This window comes from Gallinula chloropus (genome assembly GCF_964237585.1).
Source record: "Gallinula chloropus genome assembly, chromosome: 1".
NCBI lineage: Eukaryota > Metazoa > Chordata > Aves > Gruiformes > Rallidae > Gallinula > Gallinula chloropus.
Genome location: NC_140085.1, coordinates 69,476,209 through 69,497,526, shown reverse-complemented (window position 1 = coordinate 69,497,526; position 21,318 = coordinate 69,476,209). Strand labels below are relative to the sequence as shown.

Below are 21,318 nucleotides of genomic sequence, written 5' to 3'. Positions count from 1 at the left end.
AAGTTTATTGCAGCCACAGCCTAGAAAGAGCACAAGAACCGAACACAGCCAGAATGCATGCTGTGTTTATCTGGAATTCCTGATGAATGCTACAAGTTCCACACATTTCAGTTTTGTTTTTTTCTAAACTAAATAGCTAAGTAAGCATAGGAACACATGGAAACCTCTAGCAAAGTTGTGTGCAAGAAAACAAATACCAGTTACATTGCATTACTACAGGGACAAGTCATAGAACCCACTGAAGGGAATCCTTCAGTAGCAACTGCTGAAGTAAGAGAAATCAGCCTAAGAACAGCTTTATTAGCCCTCTGAGCTTTGTTTTCAAACATATTTTAATACTAATGAGCACCACATATATTGTAGACAGCTGACTAAATAAAAAGGCCATCAAGATTATCTATTCTTGCCAGTCCTGGGGTACAGGCAGTCTAACTAATGTAAACCAGAGGAGATAAGTATCAGTAAGTTATGAAAAATGCCATTACAGCATGCTAGAAGCAAAACAGCCATGTGAAATGAGAGGAACAGAACTCAATATAGCGTGCAATGACTATAAGCTTCAGTGCCCACATACTAAGGTTTCTGTACTGTAATGGTCTGATACATTCATTTTGACCCAGAGACCAGAGATAAATTGTCTTAGCAATACAAACAAACAGCTAAGCAATTAGGGCAAAGGTTTTGGAGAACGCAGTGATAACATCTAAAAGCATTGTTGGGTGATGGGGAAAAACAGCCCTGGAGATAGGGGGTTTAATCTCAAGCAAAAGAGAGAGTATAATTGCTTCTCCAAATTACAGTGCACAAAAAAAAAAAAGCAGACAAGCAACTGGCACTGGTGTTTGTCTGGCATTTACTTCAGTGTAGCCAACCTGAAAAGTAACTTTCATTGTTCTATTTGGAGTTAATCAAGTTTTGCCTATAAAAAGATTTTATATGTGCAGCTGTGAAAGTGTCAGAGCTGAGAAATGCATGAGGAACTACCACATTCTAAAGAATTTCCATCACATACTTTTTCTTAAAATAACTTATTACAATAAAGTTTCCAAGCATTGAGGTTAACAGAGTAGTCAAATGACCACAGCAACAATTTTACGTATCAGCCATAGATACCAGCCATAAACACAGATAGGTATCATTTAGATATCAGCCATAAACACAGATGTATATTCCTGGCAATGAGAACATTGGCTATAACAATGTGTATTACCCCCCTAGGCACAGAAGTAGAGGTAACCAGTATTTAACCTAAATTGTATGGTAACTTGGCAATAAGCATTTGGTTATTGCTTTAAAACATAATGCAAAATGCTATATGCATAAAAACAAAGTACTCTATATATTTAGAAGTGAAATATTAGGCCTAGAATACATTCCTTCACTTTGGGTAGGATAACATATGAAAAAAACCACGGCAGATGTAAAATAATCTCCCAAATTAATAGTAATTTTTGATGTTGTAAACACTCCTGTTGTACACAATAAAATAGTTTTATTAGATGGAGAACCCTGCTCATTGCATAACATCTAAATTTGATTTTAGTGAGAAGTTTGCAATATGGAGGACATAAATATACATCATGTTTTACTGCAGCTGAATGACCAGCGGTCTCACAGTGTTCACCTAAGGAGTGAAACTGGCATTTTTTTAATGAACAAATGAAGAGGTACGCGGCACATGCAAAGCAAAGCAGCACACTGAATATATTTTACTAAAGAACTTATCTTTCCTTGAAATATAATAAGAGATTTTGAAAGATACGTATTTCAAACACCTATGAGAGGTGTTTTGGAGCTGTTTTAACTCTATCCCATAGAACATCATCTGCACTGCAATGTAATTTAATGCATTGGAAGTAGGCGTGTGTCCTGCTCCATTGTGTAGTACATTTAGTACACAAGGGCCAACAAAATCCACCTGAATGAACAATTATTTATATTTCAATAAGGAAAAACACTTAACTAGTAATTCCAGAGTAGGTTTGCACAGAGATTAACAAATAAGGCAAGACTGCAATGCATCATGGTAAACAAATTACTTCTTAAAAACACAGGAGTAAGGACACTGTAACTGCTTTCTGCATACAAATAAATTAGAACGCCCAATTATTACTTTTTTTGGCTCAAATTCTACTGTGAAACATATACCCATGTTAAAAAGCCACCTCACTTCTTAAGAAGTAGGCTATGGAGATGAAAAGTCACCCTTTCAACTACAAGGTGGGATTCTGGCTTGCAACAACATACTGTCAGCACAATGCTCAGAAGTATAGCAGCATAAAGATCAGACATTGGTAAGATAAAATTTATACTCTCTACCTTCGAGAGAATATTGGGGTTTTCTTAACCTAGCCTTCCCACTGCCACAACTTGACCTCCTAGGAAAACAGTGTCTTCGAACTGTTCTCCACTCTTTCTACCCGTCACGGCTTTACACACACGCCCCACTAGCAGGGGGGGGTGTTTGACTTGATAGGTGGGCTGCCTTACTTTCCATCACAGGAGCAGCCCACAGAAGCAGGTGCTGCAAGAAAAAAGGAAAGACAACTGATATATACAGTTTTGTAAAGCATTTTTTCTGTCAGATGCTGCCAGTAAAAATCGTGCTGTGATGTGGCTTGTGGGTGGAGCTAGACCAAAACAGGAATAACCTATGTATTTCAGTTGCAGAGACCATGAAGCTCTATCACTGTGCTTTTTCTTCCCACCAATACACTTCTACATAAATGGATGTGATGCACACAATGAAGGGCCTGCTACTATAATAGGTATATAGATGTGATTCCTATAAATCAGATACAATCCCACATTAAAAAAAATGTGAAAGTTGAAACTATTACAAAACCACAAGATCAAGGTCAAAAGAAAATGTATCATCATTTATTTCTATCTATGCCACAGTAACAGATAAAGTCACGTTTTTCTCTGCTTTGCAATCACCACATTTTTCCACTTTTTTTTTTTCCTCCAGAGAAATGAGTACCAGGCTTGGCAATACTTTGTTTTTGTAACAATGAGAGACTGATGTGATCTAATAAGAAGGGTTTTTCAGCAAAGAACATACCTTATTGCTACGTCTTTCAAACTTTCATCACAGATGTAAATGAATGCAGTAATCAATATTGCCAAGTGTTGTGGAGCTCAATGGCCACAATAAAGTACAGTGCAATATTAATCTTAAATTGAAAATCTCAACAAATTATGAAGCCCAAACAAAACCTTTATAAAATAGTTCCTCCCTCTATTAGTTTCCTCTTCTCACATACAGATGAGATATGCAAATTTTGACAGCTATGAATCCAGTACACCTCTTTGAGGCATTTTCAGTAACAAATTAGAGGTGCCTTATTTTCATCCTCTAACTTGGCAGTAAGATAAATAGTAATTTCTTAGTAAAACAAAGCCACAAATGTTGAGTCTTTGATCTGAAGAGACATTTTGTCTTTGTAAACTATTCCTTATACAAGACAGGTATTTTCAGCCATATATCCCAGATTCATCTAATCCTTTGCACGAAAAATTCTATTCCTACTCTGAAGTTCTGTGAAATGGTTAGAAAACTCATTAAGAAGAATTTCATTATATGAAATGTCATGTTTTTGTAAAAGCTTCTGTTTCAAAAATAACTTTTTATTTCAGACTTTTCCATCAGATCCAAACCATTTGTTGACTGTAGGCTTACAAGATATATGCACTTAATTGTATTTTGACAGCCTTCAGTGGGCTGTTACAGTAGTCTGTTTTCCAGAAAAGAAATGATAACCACAATACCAAGTAGAGTCTACTGGGGGTTCATTAAGTTTCTCATTAAAATGATGTTCAAGTACATGTAAGCATTTTTCCTTAGTGTGGCTACTTGCCAATTTAAGATTGGGAAAATTCAGATGTTTATAAATTAAGTTTCTAAGTAGGTTTGTTGAAATGACAAATCTGATTTTGAAAACTGAAACGGGAGCTTGTCTCTCATTGCCTTATGGTGCAGTGCCCTCCACTGGCCAAACGTCCTCACTTAGAAGAGCAAAATTCTCTGAAGAGTTACTGTTCAGACTAAAACCAAAGCAAAACAAAAAACAACCCCTCCAAACCACTTCGAAAAGGTTGCTACATAATGGCACTGATTTATACCAATGCTAGCTTGCTTGCACATTAAATGATAATTAAAATACTTTGGGTGCTGAAATAAATCCAGAAGCAGCCTTTTAAAAGGGTTTGAAATTAGATGTGACAATACAAAAACAGGTGGTACTAGAAGATGTAACTTAATGCTAGGCCTAATAAGGGTAAAAAGCAAACAACAACCAGATTAGCATTACTACTGTCTATTAAATTTTCACTATTTTCCTTTTTAGTTCGAAAATGACAGACCCTCATCTAAATTTCTCTTTCAAGTAATTAAGAATGCTTTTGAGTTCATAGAACAGCACTATTTGCATCAGTACTACCTTTTAGATGTACCTGACAGTGAGGAGGAATAGTAAGTGTAAAGAGCCAAAAAGCACAACGAGAAAGCTGGAAGCAAGATATATATATAGATGCTCCCCCTCATGTTACAATGAGCTGTCCACTTACTAGTTTTTAATCTCTCCCTCTCGTTTGTTTCAAAAATATGGACGGAATGTAAATGCAGTTACAGGAAGCAAACAATAACAGGAGTAGTCTTTACTCCAACTAAACTTGCTGCTGTCATGTGGCCAACCCACTCTTCTTGGGTAATATTACTTCTTATAACACCATTCTCTTCACTAGCTTGTTGATAATAAGTAAGGCTTGACAACTTTCTCCATTATCTATATTATCTCAGTGACAATATGGGGAGTATTTACATGATACATCAAGTGCCTCATCATGCTTTCAAAATTTAAGCAAAGCAGTATTTTAAAATACACCATGAATATGTACAAAAGGAAAACAGGTGGTACAATAAACCTGATACCTGTATCTTGGTTATAAAAGCATTATTAATAAGCTTTCAGTGGATTCAATTATCCAACACAAGATTATGATCTCATTACTAGATCTAATGATATTCAATATGATAGATATGCTGGTGATAAGGTGAACTGTCCCTTCAATCAAGAGCAATAGGCTATAGGAGGAACTTATGCTAAAAACACATAGATACATGGTGTTTGCACAGATAGACCAAAACCACAGAAAGACTGAAAATACGCTTTGTGTCAAGAGTTGCACACATTGGAATTTTCAATCAGAAACAAAGAAGATGGACACAAAAATATTCCTATATCTGTGATAAAACCCTTCACTGCCATCTACAGATGGAGTGAACAACTGGAAGGCTTAAATAAAGCTAAAAGATTGATTTAATGGCACCCATTTCAGCAATGTAGAGACACACAGCACCATTTTATCTGAGGACATAGAGCAACCAAATCTAGTGGAGGGTGTCCCTGCCCATGGTATGAGGGGTTGGAACTGGATATTCTTTATGGTCCCTTCCAACCCAAACCATACTATGATCTAATGTAAGCTTTAAGACTTAAGTTTTACAGCTTGTTCCATTCACTCTGTGTAAAATTTATGTCTCAGTGGGAAATGCAAGATTCATATTTTATATCTGTCAATCCTATATTAATCTACTTCTGCTAGGAAAAAAGAAAACCCAACACTGCTCCTTAGTGGTTTTTAAGGAGAAAAACTAGATGCCAAGACTAATCATGAATCACCGTCCTCCGACTATAGGTGACATTTGCCACTCCAGTGAACAGCAGTTCTGTGTCCCCTCAATCTCTATAGACCCCAGTTCTGGTGGAATAGGAAGTACTTTTGGTGTTCTCTTCCTCCAGCACAGAGACAAGAATAGCTTCTTTTCTTCAATAAGCCTCAAGCCTCACAGAAGGTTCTGTTCCTCATTGTAGGTTAATTTTTGATGTTCTGTTTGTATCAGGATTCACCAGTGATAACACAGAACAAGACATTCAGTCAACCTCATCCTTGAAGTCTCAGTTTCTCTTGTAGGAAGCAAACCTTGAGGTTTTGCAGCCTATCTTTTTTTTTTTTTTTTTTTGATCTATCTTTTCATCCCTTCTCAGGGTTCTTATATAGTTTATAGCAATCAGCCATTTCCTTTTTTCCTTCCCCTTCTTTTTAATGCATATATCCCGCTTCCTTTGATTCTGCAATAACCAAATGCTAATGCTGGGTTGTTCTGCCAATCATTTTGCATGTTCGTCATGCAATCTAAGAACTGTTTTTCATATTATAAGCTTGAAAGTAAAACTATGGAGGTGGGAAACAGTGGATAGCTGGTCATTTCCATATTCATATCTCTGTGTTTCTCTTACACCTTTTTGAGACCTCCAACTGAAATAGTAAGCCATTTTCACAGGCCCATTACACACAGACTAGTACATAGGAATGTAACAGAGGGACATAAATGCTTTCTAAACTTTTGCATAGAATTGCTTTACCTAGGATTGTATTAAGCCCACAGTTCATTAACATGATTTGACTCTGTTGTTGACAGGGCCTCAGAATGAACACCAACTGTTGGTCTTGCTCTCAACCCATGAGAAATAATTAAGGCCCCACTTTCCCGTGGGGAACAGGTGTAGGTATCACTTCCCTGGCAGCCTGTTCCAGCTGAAGAGTTATTACTACAGCTGTTCAGCTGACAGCAATTACTGCTGAGGATGGTCATTGTATGTGGATCTCACCTTCTAAAGGTTTCCTCCCAGGAGAGCTGACGTGATGACTGCTGAACTGTAGCATTACACTACTTTCTGCTAAGAAACCAACTGACATTTACCTTTACATGACCTTACAGAGCTACAAAATGTATACTCAACCACACTTGCTTAACCATGCTGACATATAGAATTTCTAACTCTTGCTTTTCCTTATAACGTAGAGAACTTTAAACATCACAGCTTTAAACCACAGACCTCTGAAAAACAAAAACAGGATGTCTGCTTCTAAAGCTGGTGCTGTGTATATTTTTCCTGAGCCTGTGCTATCCGGGACCAGGTTGGTGTAATCTTTCAGTACAGTCTATTGGCCAAATTCTCTCTTTCCTGCTGGAAGGTTAACTCTGGTGTGTGTGACACAATATTTTCATGGCCTAGGTTTGTTGTCATCACAATCTGCATAACAATAGGATCAGCTGGAGATGAAAAAATAGGGCTTAAACTCATGTTTCAGTGGTCTTCTTTACTCTTGGCAAAGCTTCAGTGAAGCCAGGAAAAAAAACAGAGCAAGAAATGCTACTCAAAACCAGATGGACAAATACAATTCAACATGGGAAACGAATGACAGCAAAAAGGCAAATCTAATTTCATAGATACCCTTCCCCCTCACAGAAGATGCTCATTGCTCCTCAGTAAAGCATACCAAGGCTCTGAAGGCAGCAGAATCTTTACTGCTTCCTGTCCAGAATCTTTTCCCCGTTGGATGATCAATAGGCACTGGATTTACTGCATGGCAGGTGTGCAAATTAATACCCCCTGCATCCTCCAGGTAACTGTGACTCGAAACACGAAATCAAGGGCCAGATATGACTCCTCTATAAAGACAGGTGCATACCAAAAAAAAAACCATTGAAAAGAAGCAAGCAAAAAACAACATCAAGGACTTCAGGCTTCAGGTCATCTAAAATAGGATGCCTCAGCAACTTCCAGACCAACTCCAAAACAGCACGTTACAAGGTTCCTTACATGCTGAGGAGACTTCCTTCCTACTAAATGAACTCTCAATTGCCACAGACTGCAGCCTGACAGCTGTGTGTCCCTTAATCTGAGATAACTTGCAGCACTTCTCTAGTCCTGCGAGGACTCCTGTAAGACTCCCCATAGCCAGCTCTCCCCTTCCAGTATCTGCCATGCTACACTGTATTCAGTTCATACAAATCTTTGTTTCAATTTACATGGGACCTCAGCAAGCTGCTCACTTCCACACATTATTTTAATTGCTATCGTTTCTTCTTCTGCAAGAGTGGGTTTTGATACTCCAAGACTATGTTAAGAAGGGTCTATAAGATTTGTAGTTGACTATCATGCTTGTCAGTCAGTCAAGCCACACACCCAACCCCAAAGGCTATGTCAGTTAACACAGGTTAAGTACATCTCAGATATAATTTCTGGTTAGAACCAACTGTTGGGAGTGGCTGGCCTTATATGTTCCGTCTAGGAAGAAGGATCAGAAATCCACTCAGGTTTGTCCCCGCTATGCTTCTAATGTGCATGTCTCCTTTCTTCCTTTTCCTTTTGTATCAGATTCATACACACTTTGAGAGGGATTTTTTTGTGGTTTGTTTTTTTTTTTTCTCATGGACACAGACCAAGAATTGGCAAGATCACAGTTTACTCATTTTACAGACCTCAACAGCATCGGATCTTTCCTCAGAGACTGTGATACACATCATAAGCTGCATCAGACACATAGAACAGTCCTGCCAACAATGGATGAAGACAAGACTTCACAAAGAAACAGATATCACAGCCTGCCTCTTGTTTATTCAATGCCATTTGGAAGAATCACTTGCCTCTTTCCTTAGTAAACAATCTGTTAAAGAGATACGGGAATTTACCATGTAGTGTGTTTAAAAGGAAGCCTACTTCAATACCAGATCCTCTGTTCTTCTGTCACAACATCTGTGTACATACATTAGGACATAATGAAGAGGGACTTCAAGATGTAACACCTTGGAGAAAGATATAGCACTGTGTACCACATTGAATCAAGATGGATAAAGGATCTATACTCAAATTGTTTGATTTTATATCTTCCACTAAAATTCAGGAGAGCAAAATGATAAATATTAACTTCACAGTTCTAGAAGTAACATCCTAAAGGTTCAGACCTTCTTCCCTAATATATAACTTAAATTAGATGCCGTTACCAGTATATGTAGACTAATCCTAAAGACAAAGAAAATATGCTGTAATGGGTCAAATATAATCATTGGGGTTTTCCTTGGTTTAAAAGCACAGACAAAATATCATTTTGCAGACTCTCGATGCACTAATGGAGTCATGTTCTTTCTGCTCAGCAAAGAATCTAAAAAATTGGGTAAGTACATCATGCAATAAGGTAAGCATTTGCTGTTAGAAATACTCTATTAACTCACTGAAATTAACATACTTATTTAATCTGTCAGATTTGATTAATCTCTGAAAACATCGTTTTTATTCAGCTTTGAACACATCAGAAGAAGCCAGTATAAACCAGCAAAGATTCAGCCAGGTTAGTAACCACATGAGCTTTTTATTCCCAAGAGCCTGGGCCAGAGATACTCAGCAAGAACTTCAACTTCACACAACAACAGAACTGTATATTGAACATGATTTCAGAAGAATCTACTGTTCACATTTCACAACCCTCACAACCCCCAAAACATTACAGCTGTTGTAGACCTGATATCTCACATTTAGCAATGAACATAGTAGCTCCCAAAGTTGAAAAAAATGACCACTTACTGGCTTTGGAATAAAGGTATACCATTAGATTGATTTTTGAAACCCATCATGCTTGTTATAAGCAAGGAAAACTTTGCCTTTTGGCATCTTGACAAAGTCAAGGTTGACTTCACAAAGAAGTGCTCCATGTGAAACTGTCATCATCATCCTAGCATACTATCATTAACCGTTACGTGAAAGCCATGTTTTCACTTACTTTGCAAGCTGAGGTGGTTCACTGCATACACACACACACACACACACACACACACACTCTCTCTTTGGCTGACTTCTACTCTTGGAAGAGTTTTTGTCTAATTCATTGACTGCATTGTGATTTCAGGATGAAGATTGGTCATGCTGATTATAAATTACATAATTACATGTTATTCTGAAACGTTTTAATAATGGGGGAGGGGGGAAGGGGGAATAAAAAAAATTAACTGTTACATGACTCCAGAGCATGAAACAACGTCTATGTGAACAAGTGGAATAACTGTTCATTCTAACCAGATAAACAAGCACAATGAAAGTGGAGCTTTTAATGGCAAAACTAAAATCAAAAAATTCCCCATCACAAATTTCAGGGCACAATAGTACATGGAATAAATTACTAAGTGCAAAGCAAAAGCCATGGTGTTTTAGAAAGCTCACACACCAAACATAGCACACATTCTGACTTACCTGCTTATATTTCTGCTAAAAGACAAGACAAATAATCACACTAAGTGTATCTAATATTCATGTAGAAAGCGCATGCATATCAGACAAATACAGTCTTAATATCTTATGGTCTGCATTAGAAATGGCAGTTTAAAACCAAAATCCATAAATGGATCATGTTCTGGGCTAGTCCAGTGGAATTCTCAATTTGAATAACAATATACTACATTCCTACTGAAGAGTCAAGGCAACTAAATGACTTCATCCTACTAAGTAGAATTACACACGTGTAAGAGATTATCAGGGATACAGGTGAAAACTGGCATGCTTGAACTTTAGAAGCATAAAACTACATGAAATGGCATTTTGGCTTTGCTTTTATGTTTTACCTTTGTAACTTCATTTTACAACTATAACTTTTGGCCTTAGTTATAGCATAGTTACTACAGATTTGGTAGACATATCATCTCTGTGTTACCTGGACAGAAAGTGCCATTATGATGTGACAGAAAACATCTAAAAAGAAACCACACTATAGGCTGGAATCACATTGCTTTCAAATTCATATTGTTTTGTCCCTATCTGAAGGCAAGCAACAGTTTTTGACTTTTCAATCTCAGATATTTACTAAAGGACTTTTCCAACCACAATTTCATATCTTCTCTTGCAAGAGTGAACAGATGCGAGTTTTTCACCACTAACACACCATTCAAACAGCTACCTAGACCTTCATCTGCTTGTGCCAGCTGCACTGTACCTTCAGATGCTAACTTAAGCACCAACTTAAGTGCTCTATTCAGCAGCAGTTTGTATTGGTTTCTGTGTATAAGATAAAGCTTTAGTATGACACCTGGATGTTCTGGTCCATCCAGGCCTTACTGTATGCTTTAATGCTCTGCTTCACGTTTGAAATTTACTCCAGAATCTCCATCCCAAATACCAGAATGCACATTTTATGACAAATGCATGACGGTTACTCAAAACAAAATACATTATGATGCTTATTTCAAGAAAGTTTTGAAAGCAAATACAAGCAACATGAGACATCATTCAGTAGTTGGACCTTAATAGGCTTGAGAGGTGGAACCATACAAACTTCATGAAATTCAACAAAGCCAAATGCAATGTCCATGTCATTGATTAAGACATTAAACAGAACTAGCCCCAGTACTGAGCCCTGAGGAACACCACTGGTAACTGGCTGCCAGCTGGATTTAATGCCATTTACCACAAGCCATCCAGTCAGTGTTTCACCTAGTGAAGTGTATGCCCCTCCAAGCCATGAGCTTCCAGCTGCTCTAGGACAATACTGTGGGAAACAGTTCCAAAGGCCTTACTGAAGTCTAAGTAGACAATGTCCACAGCCTTACCCTCATCCACTAGGCAGGTCACCTGATCATAGAAGATCAGGTTTGTTAAGCAGGACCTCCCCTTCCTGAGCTGAAAGCAACTCAGAATTCTACAAAGTATAAGCCTACCTATAAAGCTTAGTCTCAAGAGCTGTGTCAGCTGCCTTATGAAGTAAAACACAGACACTGAGACTGCAGTACACCTGTCTCTTCCCAAGTATCAACTTCCGTTAAACTTAAAGCTGAACTTGCATTTTTTAGAAACAACCACACATAATTAAATAAGATCATGATCAGTTTAAGTGTAGGCAACAAAAGAATAATACTATTAATCAATGACAAATCTCCCTCACCATTAATAAGCACTTATATAATCAATTAATATAAACACTGTTCCACTTACTGTGCGACATCACATACAGGTGGCAGTGGCGACTCTTCTGACAAAAGGTCAATGTCATCATTGAAGCTGTTGGCCCGTGACATTTCTTGCATATTTCTTTCTAGGCTTCTTTTCACTGCACAAATAATTCCAAGAAATTGTAGTGTGTTAGGGAGACAACATATACAAGCTCTTTCCCTTGCTTAAAATACTGCACTTCTAATGAGACATGGATTTCTTTTTTGTCCGTATCAGTGAAGATGATTCTTAGAACATACACCATACAAAAACATATACGTGTATTTACATAGTTGAAATACAGAGGAACCTCTTACAATAAAGGCTAGTCATCTTGAGGACTGTATCCCCATAAACAGAAATTAACCACAGTGTCAGTGTGGGTCTGGCAATAGATAGAAACAATGTGATGACTTTAATTTCCTCAGTTAAAGAAATTTGATATGTATACTTTAATTCCTCTAAACCCCTTCTTTAAAATTTTATTGATATTATCATATAAAGAACACTTTCGTTTCAAGTATTTTATTTGCTCATGATATTCACCAGCATTCAAAAATTTTCCTCTGGACCTGGGAAGACCCTCAGGTGTTTGAACAGTCAGCTCAGCAGGGTAACCACGACAGATACAAAGCTGTACTGTAGCTCAGATTATGTTCCAAGCCTAAGCAAGCTACAAATTTCATTACCACTTGGGAAGACATGATGGGAAATGAATGAAGGAGTTCGCTCACAGATCGCAATAAATCAGAGAAGTACAGCTAGCCCTGCAACTGATTATGTCTTAAAAAGCCCAGTACTCATTTCTATCAAGTAGATAGCTGACTTCTTCCACTATAAATGTGAAGTGTGTGTTTCTGAGTTCAGTTGCATCAGTACTCATAAGGAATTATTATTTAAGGATTTTCGATGACTTTTCCTGTATTTATTTTATTCAAAAGCTATGAAGTACATCTAGTTTAACTTGCTGTCACCTGAAATAGCAATTTTTTTTCATGACTACTAGTGATCCTGACAGTTTCTAAGGAAGCTCCATTCCTATTTTAATTCTGACCCTTCTTGAAATACACAGTTATGAGCTGGCAGACCCTGACTTGGAAAGAACAACCCACATGACAGAAATGAGAAAGCTTGCCACCTAGAAAATGGAATTGCTCATATCTCAAGTTAATTCTACAGCAACCCTTTGGCTGGACTACATTCAGTTAAATATTAAAGAAGCATTCATCAGCAGAGCTTACTATGAGAAGAGCTATAGCATAAATGGCAAAGAGTCAAAATGAAGTCTACAGAATTATAAAGTGGCATAAACAAACGCTGCTAAAGGACATAAATTTACAAAGCTTATTTATGTCTGCCGCATTTAATAACAATTAAACTATGTTTCCAGGGGAAACTAAATCTTCCTGACATTGGGAACACAAATTTCTTTGGTCTTTCAGTGCCTATCAGACACTTGGGTTGCTCTAAAGGAGCAGTATTTGTGAGACCCACCAGTTCTATATTTGTTCTGATAAGGCATTTTTTCTGTAAAAGCAGTATGCAGCCTTATTTCTGGATAAAGTCTTGAGATACAGAGATCCAATATTTGAAGTATTGCTTTAGGAAGCACATACAGATTTGGGATAGGCTCAAAGTTCTGAAGAAGTAACATCACATATGATCACATCTGGAAAATTAATCAGGGGAGTTTGGGCTTCAACTTCAGTAAGGTTTTCCTCATAGAAACCTAGCAGGATTTGAGAGTCGGTCAAAAGCAGAGTTGAGTCACTGTGCATAATCAAAAGGAAGACATTGTATTGCTATCAATTCCTGCTACCCAATGGACTCCTGAAATGGGTGTTGTGTTGAGCACTGCAGAGCAGATCTGCTGTTACCACAGGGTGTGCCTGGAACCCCTGCTTCTTGGGCTATGGGCCTTTTGCAGAACCATGTACAATATAGTCCTGGGCTTAGTGTCCTCAGCTGATGCTTGATTACCTACACAAGCATAGCAAGCTTCTGTTCACTCTATGTAGGGCAAAAGCATGCAGATTTTCTATCAGGTGAAGACTTGGTATGCTTATCTGCAACAGCCATAAGTAGTGCACACATATTCCTACAAGCATTCTGAAAAAGACGGTTATGTGATTATGTCTTTTATACAAACAGGAGTTCTGCAATGTATACTCCACAGACCATTGCATTAGCTGAAGATGTGCACTTCGTTCCATAAAAGTCAAGTAATTGGGTAATATCTGAAGGATTGCCTCCCTGCTTCCCTTCTCTCCTACCACACTTTCCACATGGTCAGAGCTGTACACAGAACAATTTTTGCTAGCTTGGTTACAGACTAGACTTATCTCAAAAACCTGCTTCTAGCATACACAAGTATTAAAAAAGAGTTTCTCCTAGAAGCATTCTCCTTAAACATCAAGTTAAAACAGATATCACAGCTCCGAGGCTTATAATATTTGGGTGATGATATTGTGAGACTCCCTACTACTTCAAGAGACACTTTAGAGTTAGTTCAGGTTCATGTTTTGTGAAGTATTAAGCCACCACAAATCCCTTTTGTTTTTCCATTCATTAATTCTGTGATTACATGCTTTCAAATATTAACCCATTAATAATGTTTTCTGGTCCACACATCCAAACATTAATGTCAACAATGAACACAAATATCATGTCCTCTGTTCCAAATACTTTCTGTTCCAAAGATGACCGTCAGTGTTGGAGGCAGTTACCTTCTTATTTGAACCTCTCTGGAAACAGCTCAATTTGGGAAGTAACTCATTTTCCCTGAGTGAACTTCCAAAACTCATTTAGACAGAAATGTTTAGTCATAAACCAAAAATTCCCAAAATCATAGGAAAAGAAACATTTTTTTAATGTCAAGAAGCCATAAGCTTCTGAGCAGTGGAGTAATGCATAATAATCGCTCACAAGAATGCTTTCATTTAGAGAAATGTGGAGCATTAAAATACATTCAACACATGGTAGTGATGCTTTCCAGAAATAAAACTCAAAGTTGTAAGGTCCAGCTACTACATATGGTAAGTCTGTAACAGCTGCAGCACAAGCCAGAATAACTACATCTTCCCTCTCTGTATTTATTTTAATAGATTTTCCTTTTCCAAACTGACTTTATGGGAATGAATGCCTAATTTTTGTTGTTGCAAAGGAACAAGAAGCAGAGGCAAAGAAACATGGAGTGGAAAGAGAAGTCATCCTTCCTTTCCATATGCTGCTACTCACAACAAGTTGTATCTATTTGGTTATAAAATATGTAATATTTTCTGAGCATGAACAGTTGGAAGCAGCAAGTTGAAAATACAGAATAGTATCTACCACAGTGCACACAAGTACCAGTAAATACCATAGACCTAGGAATCACAAATCACACAGAACACTAGGGGTTGGAAGGCACCTCTGGAGATCACCTAGAGCAGGTTGCACGGGATTGCATCCAGCCAGGTTTTGAGTATCTCCAGAGGAGACTCCACAGCCTCTCTGGGCAGCCTATGCCAATGCTCTGTCACCCTTAGAGCGAAGAAGTTTTGTCTCACATTGAAATGGAACTTCCTGTGTTCCAGTTTGTGCCCATTGCCCTTTGTTCTGTCACTGGGCACCACTGAAAAGAGCCTGGTCGCATCCTCTTGGCATTTACCATTTAGATATTTATAAGTGTTCATAAGATCCCCTCTCGGTCCTTCCAGGCTAAACCAATGAAAAAAAAAAATCAACCCATTAAATGAAACAGCAAAAGGAAAGTTAATTTTCATATACCTCTGATTTTTTCCTTCAGTGTCAGTTTCTAAAACGATGAGAACATATAATCAACACATCCAAACATAACCCAGAGATACTTTTATATTGCTGCTTAGCTTTAACTTTTGATTCCTTATCTGTGTCAGACTAACTCTTTTTGTAATACGGTGAAAAATAGCGAACCCCCAATTCACAGCTGCAGTAGAAAATGTGATTGCACGTCTATCCTCAAATGGGCAGTACCTACTAACAGCAGGAAAAAGCATCTAGGTAGATTTTGCACTGTTCTATTCTTAGGTAAAGAAGGTGAAACAAAACAAAAACCAAAAACACAAAGTAAAAAAACCCAAACCAGTTCTCTTTACAAAAGCCTGCAGAAATTTGCAGTGGCTGCTTATATTACGCAGAGGGGTACCTGCAATTGCTCCTCCCAGGAATACAAACACTAACCAACTGGAATGAAAGGAGATGTATGGCAGCTTACACAGGGAAGACACAGGCACATGGACAGAAATTGATGGTAAATTTGAGAGAGTTTAACATAGAACAGTTCCCGTTGCATGTATATGCATTCTTCAAATCATTAAGTATTAGACTGCATGAAAACAATGCAAGTTCCTGGTGACAGGGGAGAGCACACAGAGCAGATGGATAAAGATCACCAGGAAAGCTGTGAAGCTGTAGCTAAAACACACAGGGCTAGAGAACCTCCAGATGGGATAGAAAAGGTAAGATCAACCAGCCTATAAATCAGTAAAAAGATTAACGTGTAGAGAATGATGATGATAAGACTCCTCTACTAGATGAAAGTAAGGGTGGGAGCTTCTCTGTTTGTCTGGAGTTTTGTTTGTTTGGTTTGTTGTTTTTAAGACAGAACATTATAAAAAACAGGCTTCAGAGACTAAAAGCAAATTCCAATCTATTCCCTTCAGTGCCACTGTCTTTTAATCATTTTCATCCAATTCAATTATTCTTTTTCTTTCTTAGGACAAGGACTTCTTATTCATATTAGAAAAGTTATTATATATGGAATAACTCTCAAGTGAAGCAAGCTGTGAGAGAAAACTAACAAGACAGCATTTTGCAAGATCTGTTTTCATCGCCATTAAATGCTGAGCAAGAAATTAATATGAACAGTAAATTGTCAACAGAAACAGTAAATCCACAACTGGCTTCTTGATTATATACACAGTTAAAATGGAAATACACTCCTGATTTTTATTTTTTTTTCTAATTTGGTTGGAATGGACACAGCAAAATTATGACGACACCTAGCCCACTTTAAGTTACTACAAAACTTTTGTTAACAAAATCAAATTAAATATTAAAATAAAGAATCAATTTCATCTCTAAATATAAAAACGTTTAAAAATGGGAAACAAAGCAAGTTCATTAGCTTATATACAGTAGAGACCAACTGACTAGGCTTTAAGTGTCTAAATTAAATTTTCCGCTACGAGACACATTCAGCAAGATTTAATTTCCAAAATTGCATATGCACTTAAAAAAAATATGGTCTGCACACTTCATTGACAGAACACTTCCCTGATTAGACCTTTTCCACAACTAATTACTAATTACTGTATTGGATAACGTGCACTATGGGTAATCCAGCACTAGGAAAAATTACAACCATTAACATTTTGTTTGTTCCCACTCTGTGGCACATCTAAGCCAAAACCCTCTGCTTTCTTAAGAGTAAATAGAGAAAAAGTGGTATCTCTGAAGCATGTCAGTCAGTCCAACCTCAGACAATGGTATTATATTGATAATTGATTCCATGTGCCAGGTAGGTGGAATCAATCCATCCTAAAAGTTGACAGTGTAAGTTGAATGCTTACTAACTTTCAGATCAAAAGGTGTTAAAACATTGTCTCTTGTAGCACAAGGCTCCACTTATCAATGTAACAAAAGTCTATGAAGTAAATGTTTGATTTTATTAATTTTATATGAAAGGTTTTATATATACGGCTGCACCCTGGCAGAAAATTCATAGGATGTAAATTATTTCTTTATCCACAAGGAAGAACTACCTGTGAGATCACAGCTTTATTTCTTGACTTCTTACTTGTGGCAGGAACTCATATCACCTCACTGCCTGAAACACTATTTTTGAAGCTGTACAGAGACACAAAGTGGTTTAGAACCCAAACTGAGATGTTTCCAAATCCTCACGTCCCTCAGAAAAAAACGGGAAACTTCATGGCTTATGAAAGCCAAGGTACATATAGGTGTCTGACACCTGACCACCAGCCTGCCTTTAAAAGCCTCTTCAGTTTGCTATCATTATTCATTTCAATAGCCAAATGGTATTGAAGTTCATCTGGGAAGCTGTGTTGGAAGAATACAGCAAAACATGTCACTAGCACAGTCTGAATCACTTCATGAAAGTTACACTATGAGAGCTTTTCTTCCTTATTATAGTGGAACTGAAGCATCAGGAGTTTATGCAGTACTAACCTAAATGAGAGCTACCTTTATTTTAATTTTCTGTAAACATTTCAAAAATCTGAGCAGTTGAAACCAGTATTTTAAATCCTTTCTATGTAACTTAAGTGTAAGCCATCTACAAATGCCAAATACTCAGGTTGTCTCATACACAACTCTAAGAGCTACAAGTGCCCAGTAAAGTTAAAAAAGCCAAGCCACTTTGTGCACCTAATTTTAGGCATCTAAATTTATTGTCATTAGGTACATGGCTGATACTGAAATTCTCATACGTGCTCCTTAAATTTTATTTTGTTCTCAGAAGATCTGCAGAATCAGATCACAATGAAATAAACAGCAGTTTGTTAGCAGAACAGATATAAAAGAACATCTCAAGAGTGAATTGAGGAATAAGAATTTCTATTTGGAATAAGTTTGTATTTGCTGCAAATATATCACTATGTATATGCAAAAAATGCCACAGACTATTGCTGCTCTACTTAGTTACATGTTCAGCTGCAAGTGTTTTAGATAAACTTCAACATCTGGTTTCCTGTGTATCTGATTTGAAACAATCAGCACTCAAAACACACTAAAGCTGACTTTATTTGTTGTACATTCTTTTGTTTAGATAAGTCTGCAGACTGAATTACATACTGAGTTACACCCCATGGAACCATAATCACTTATTATGTGTCTAATGGGACAACATAGAGATGTAAATGAATACCAACACACAATTCAAAAATCACAAAGACATGTAGTACTGGAAAACACACATAAGGGAAACACTGAAACAAATTTCTAAACATGTATGAAGATGCTATTACCTATCCAACTGCCTGACCACCCTTGTAAGACCTGGCAAGCAAGAAGGCTACAACATACTCAAAAAAACCTCACCAAAAATTTTCTAAAGCATCATAAATATAGTCCCACTTCAGAAAAAGGTACATTCAGCACAAACTCATCTTATTTTCCTTAAATGAAACACATTAGCTTAGACTATTTAGCTGAATATTTTGCATAAGATAACTTGTAGTGAGCAAACAGCCACATCACTGAACCCACGTAATGTGTGGTGTTAACTGACAAGCAGCTTTGTTGATAGAGTCAGAAAAGTGATCAGGGACCAATTGCATTAAAAGCTGCAATCCTCATACACAGATATGACCTGTCAGAAGAGGATGGGAGATTAATGGAGCACAGTAGAGAAGCCTGCGGTGTTGGCTACACTCGCTCTCTGTTCAGGTAGCGAGCTATGAATTGTATTGTGCTTAGTTCAGTTCCTTACAAAAGTGCTAAAAGAGGATTTTCCTTAGCCAATTTCATCTGAGCAAATTCAGATTTCAAATGGTTTTAAATACCTATTGATTGTGCTGTGATAAAAGCATTAATGGTCAACTAAAAACATGAAGCTAAGTGACAAAGAGCTACTAATCTAGCTATTTTAGCTTGTACATTTCTGGTTGCATTACATCCAGGTTGATTTTCATTTTTCCTCATGGGAATGACCAAGAGTAAAAAGCTACAGAAGCTGCTTTCAGTTGTCAGAATAGCAAGCTAAAACTTGTTGGGGGGGGGGGGGGTGGGGGGGTGGGGCGGGGGGTAAGAAGAGGAAGTCAGGCATTACTTTTTTAATAGTGCTAAACACAGCTAGCTGTAAGCTTCACTCATTATGCTATCATCATTTAGTCACACAGCATGATAGGCAATAACATAGATATTTGCTACATGGCTAGTTAGAGTGGTCCAACTACCTGGATACTTTTCTTTGGCCTCCTTGCCCTTCTCAGGAGAAAGGAACCAGCGTTTCAGGAGTACATACAACTTCACCAGCCACAAACCTTTTCCCATGCACATATGTAACACACCTTAGAGCTGTTACTTGTGACAAAAAAAACCCCACGTACATCCACAGAATTTTGTCCTTCATCTTACTGGGACAAATAGACAAGAAGTCCCCAAAGACACAGAAGTGAGAGAAACGGATGGGCCTGTAACTGAACCCTGAGGAGGTTTCTCAATCTCAACATGAGCCATCCATCTCCCTTAAGATACAGTTTCTACACGTGTCTCAGACAGCTAGCCCTTCCCAGGTTTTTATGCAGGTCTAGAAGAAAACACTGACATTTTGCTTTGTGGTAGGTTGACTCATGCAGGACACCAGGTGCCCCCAAAGCTGCTCTATCACTCCCCTCCTCAGCTGGACAGGGAAGAGAGAACATAAAAGGCTCACAGGTGAAGATAAGGACAGGGAGAGATCACAGTCAATTCAGACTCAACTGGGAGAAAAATTAATTTAATTTGTTAGCAATCAACTCAGAATAGGATAATAAGAAATAAACCAAAATCTTACAAGGTCTCACCTCACCCCCTCCTCCTTCCCAGCCTCAACTTTACTTCCAAATTTTCTAACCCTAGGGCACAGGGGGACTGAAAATCAGGGTTGTAGGTAGTCTCTGCCACTCCTTCCTCCTAAGGGGAAGGACTCCTGCCCTTCTTCCCCTGCTCCAGTGTGGGCTCCTTCCCATGGCAGAAAATTCTACACAAACTTCTCCAATATAAGTCTTTCCTACAGTTCTTCACCAACTGCTCCAGTGTGTGTTCCCCACACGATCATAAGTCCCACCAGCAATCCTGTCCCAGTGTGGGCTCCTTGCTCTGTGGGATGACAGGTCCTGACAGGAACTTGCTCCAGCATGGGCTTGCCACAGGATCATAGCCTCATTTTGGGGCATCCACCTGCTCCAGAGTGGGGGTCTCCATAGGCTGCTGGTGGATATGTCCTCCACCTTAACCACTATGGATGCAGGGGGACAGCTTTCCACAACATGGTCTTCTCCACAGGCTACAGGGGAATCTCTGCCTCAAGAGCTGGAGCACTTCCTCACCATCCTTCTTCACTGACTTTGGTGTCTGCAGAGTTGTTTCACACGTTCTCACTCCTGTCTCCAACTGCAACTGACTGTTTTCCCTATTTCTCCTAAACACAAAAGCAAGCAGGCTTCCAAACTCAGTCAAACATATGTGGTTGATACGGATGTAATAAGGTGTAAGGTCTGGTAAGGAGATTTTTCCAGGTTAGCTGGGGAAGAGGAGGATTCTAAGAAAACCACAGAGCGAATTGTACAGCAGATACAGCTCAGCTGTTAAGCTGTGCTACACAGCAGTTGCTGGATTCTGACAGCAGTAAGTGATATCAATGGGAAAAAGAACATTTGTCTAAATAAAAGTACCTGCCTATCTTACCTAATGACTTCCTAGCCCTTGAGGTTACTGTTATTCAAGTAATACAGTAGTAATACAGCAGGTACCT

General features: G+C 38.1%; 1 protein-coding gene across 1 annotated transcript in view; it reads right to left on the bottom strand.

The window, feature by feature from the left end:
- The window catches only part of LOC311189329 (potassium voltage-gated channel subfamily KQT member 1-like), a gene marked incomplete at both ends in the record, with an annotated part of 484,473 nt that overhangs the window by 381,266 nt on the left and 81,889 nt on the right, over nucleotides 1-21,318 (bottom strand). The window contains one exon of the mRNA XM_084260993.1: nucleotides 11,826-11,940. Coding sequence (XP_084117119.1) covers nucleotides 11,826-11,940 — 115 coding nt within the window. The remainder of the gene's footprint in view (nucleotides 1-11,825; nucleotides 11,941-21,318) is intronic.